The 2,354-nt window shown below is 34.3% G+C and overlaps 1 protein-coding gene across 1 annotated transcript; it reads left to right on the forward strand.

Annotated features, from left to right (window-relative positions):
* Nucleotides 1-1,161: 1,161 nt before the first annotated feature.
* Nucleotides 1,162-1,362, forward strand: RHIMIDRAFT_184186 (uncharacterized protein; the record flags this gene model as incomplete). The annotated part of the gene is made up of 1 exon (XM_023605830.1): nt 1,162-1,362. A coding segment is annotated over one exon (201 nt), but the record flags the coding sequence as incomplete, so codon positions are not given.
* Nucleotides 1,363-2,354: the final 992 nt, after the last annotated feature.

Raw genomic sequence — 2,354 nt, forward strand, 5'->3', positions numbered from 1 at the left:
CATGGACTTGTTATACCAGCAGAATCATCAAGAGTATTACGTTTTCAAAAACCACAAGATGAACACCCCAATCTCTTATATTATTTTCAAGCCCTAAACAAGAAGATATCCCATGCATCAGGATGTTTTGATTCATGTTCATCTCTAATGGTTAACAGGAGAAATTTTGAAATACACCTTTTCAACCGAACAAAGGAAGATATAATCTTGGAACCAAATGAAAGAATAGGATTATTAGAAAGAATAATTAAAGATGCAGAAGCACTGATAAATGCATACGATGTAACCGAACAATTAACTCTATGCACAATGGACAGTAACAAGAATGATCAAGGTGTCAATTATCTTCCTATTGAATCAGAGCTGTATGAAAAATTGGAGATTGGACAATTACCAACAGAACAAAAGTTACATCTGAAGAAGCTACTCAACAAATATCGACACATATTTGATTGGTATAATGATACAATTGGACACACCAACTTGTTACAACATAAAATTATAGTAGAAGAAAATACACTACCAATTAGTCACCGCCCATATCGTATGAGTCCAGTTGAAACTGAATACTTGAAGAAGGAATTGGACAAATACTGTAAACTAGGAATAATCTCTCCCTCAAATAGTCCTTGGGCAGCTCCAGTTATATTAGTGAAAAAGAAGAATGGTGAATATCGCATGGTAATCGATTATCGAAAACTGAATGCTATAACCAAGAAGGATTCCTATCCATTGCCACGTATCGACGATCTTTTAGATACTCTCGGAAATGCAAGAGTCTTTTCAGCTCTAGATATGCGAGCAGGTTTTCACCAAGTTCCACTTGAAGAAAACAGTAAAGAATTAACAGCATTTACAACAAAGTTTGGTACATATCACTACAATGCTTTACCAATGGGTTTAGTAAATTCACCAGCAACATTTCAACGCTTAATTGATCTATGCTTCAGGCCACTTTTATACAAATGTCTAGTTGCATACATTGATGATTTAAATATCTATTCTAATTCAACAGAAGAGCACTTTAAACACTTGGAACAAGTATTTAAATGTATAGAAATAGCAAATCTAAAGCTCAATCCTGAAAAATGTTTCCTTTTCAAGGATCATTTAAAGTTTCTTGGATACATTGTTACTAAAGAAGGCATTCAAACAGATCCTGATAAGGTTAAAAAGATCATTGAATATCCGTTACCAAAAACAACAACGCAAGTACGAGCATTCTTGGGACTAGCGTCCTATTACAGGAGGTTCATCAAGAACTTTGCAGCAATAGCTAGGCCATTACACGATCAAACAAAAACAAAAAAGATGGTACCGTGGACATCAAAGACCACAGAAGCATTCGAAACACTCAAGAAGCTATTAACCTCAGCTCCCGTTTTGGCACGACCTGATTTTGATAAAGAATTCATACTTGTTACAGATGCATCAAAACTTGGATTAGGTTGTGTACTGTCTCAGCTAGATGACCATGGAAAAGAACATCCAATAATCTTTGCCAGCAGAGGACTTAGGCCAAGTGAAGTGAATTATGCACCAACAAAATTAAAATGTCTTGCAGTCGTTTGGGCAGTTAAAATGTTTCGACCATATCTCTTGGGAAAGAAATTTACTATCATAACGGATCATTCAGCACTTACAGGATTAGTAAAAACAACCAATCCAACAGGAATAATAGCTAGATGGATAGTGATACTATCAGAATATGAATATGAAATCAAGTATAGACCTGGAAGAGTCAACGAGAGCGCTGATTTCTTATCAAGACTTGGATACTAAAACAATAATCATTACTACATGGAGGATGGGTGGGGTAGTAGACACATAATTTTACAAAAATCACAAAAACAGCATAAAATCGGAAAATACTAAGAAGGACGGAAATAGACAACGCTTGAATCAACATTGCAAAATAATCTTAAATCGTGTAACATAATCAAAAATCAAAAAAAAAAGGGGAAAAATAACCTGAAACTTAACAATAACCTTAACTGAGACAAGTTTACAACCAATCAACCTTAAAATATGGAACAAGACAAAATAAGACAAATTACGACATATCTACAAACATTAAAAGTACCTGAAGATACTACATCAAAGATGAAAAAATACCTAGAAAAAGAGGCACAAAATTACACCATATATCACAACATTCTTCATCGATATAATACAGAAAATGGTCTAATACGAAAAGTGCTTAATAAAAAGGAAGCAGAAGACATCATGTATGCGTATCATCAACATCCTTTAGGTGGTCACCTGGCATATAACAATACATTGCATAAGATAGCATCACGATTCTATTGGGATAATATGACACAAGACATTATGAATTACGTACAAAAGTGTCA

This window comes from Rhizopus microsporus (assembly GCF_002708625.1).
Source record: "Rhizopus microsporus ATCC 52813 unplaced genomic scaffold scaffold_79, whole genome shotgun sequence".
In the NCBI taxonomy this organism is placed as follows: Eukaryota; Fungi; Mucoromycota; class Mucoromycetes; order Mucorales; family Rhizopodaceae; genus Rhizopus; species Rhizopus microsporus.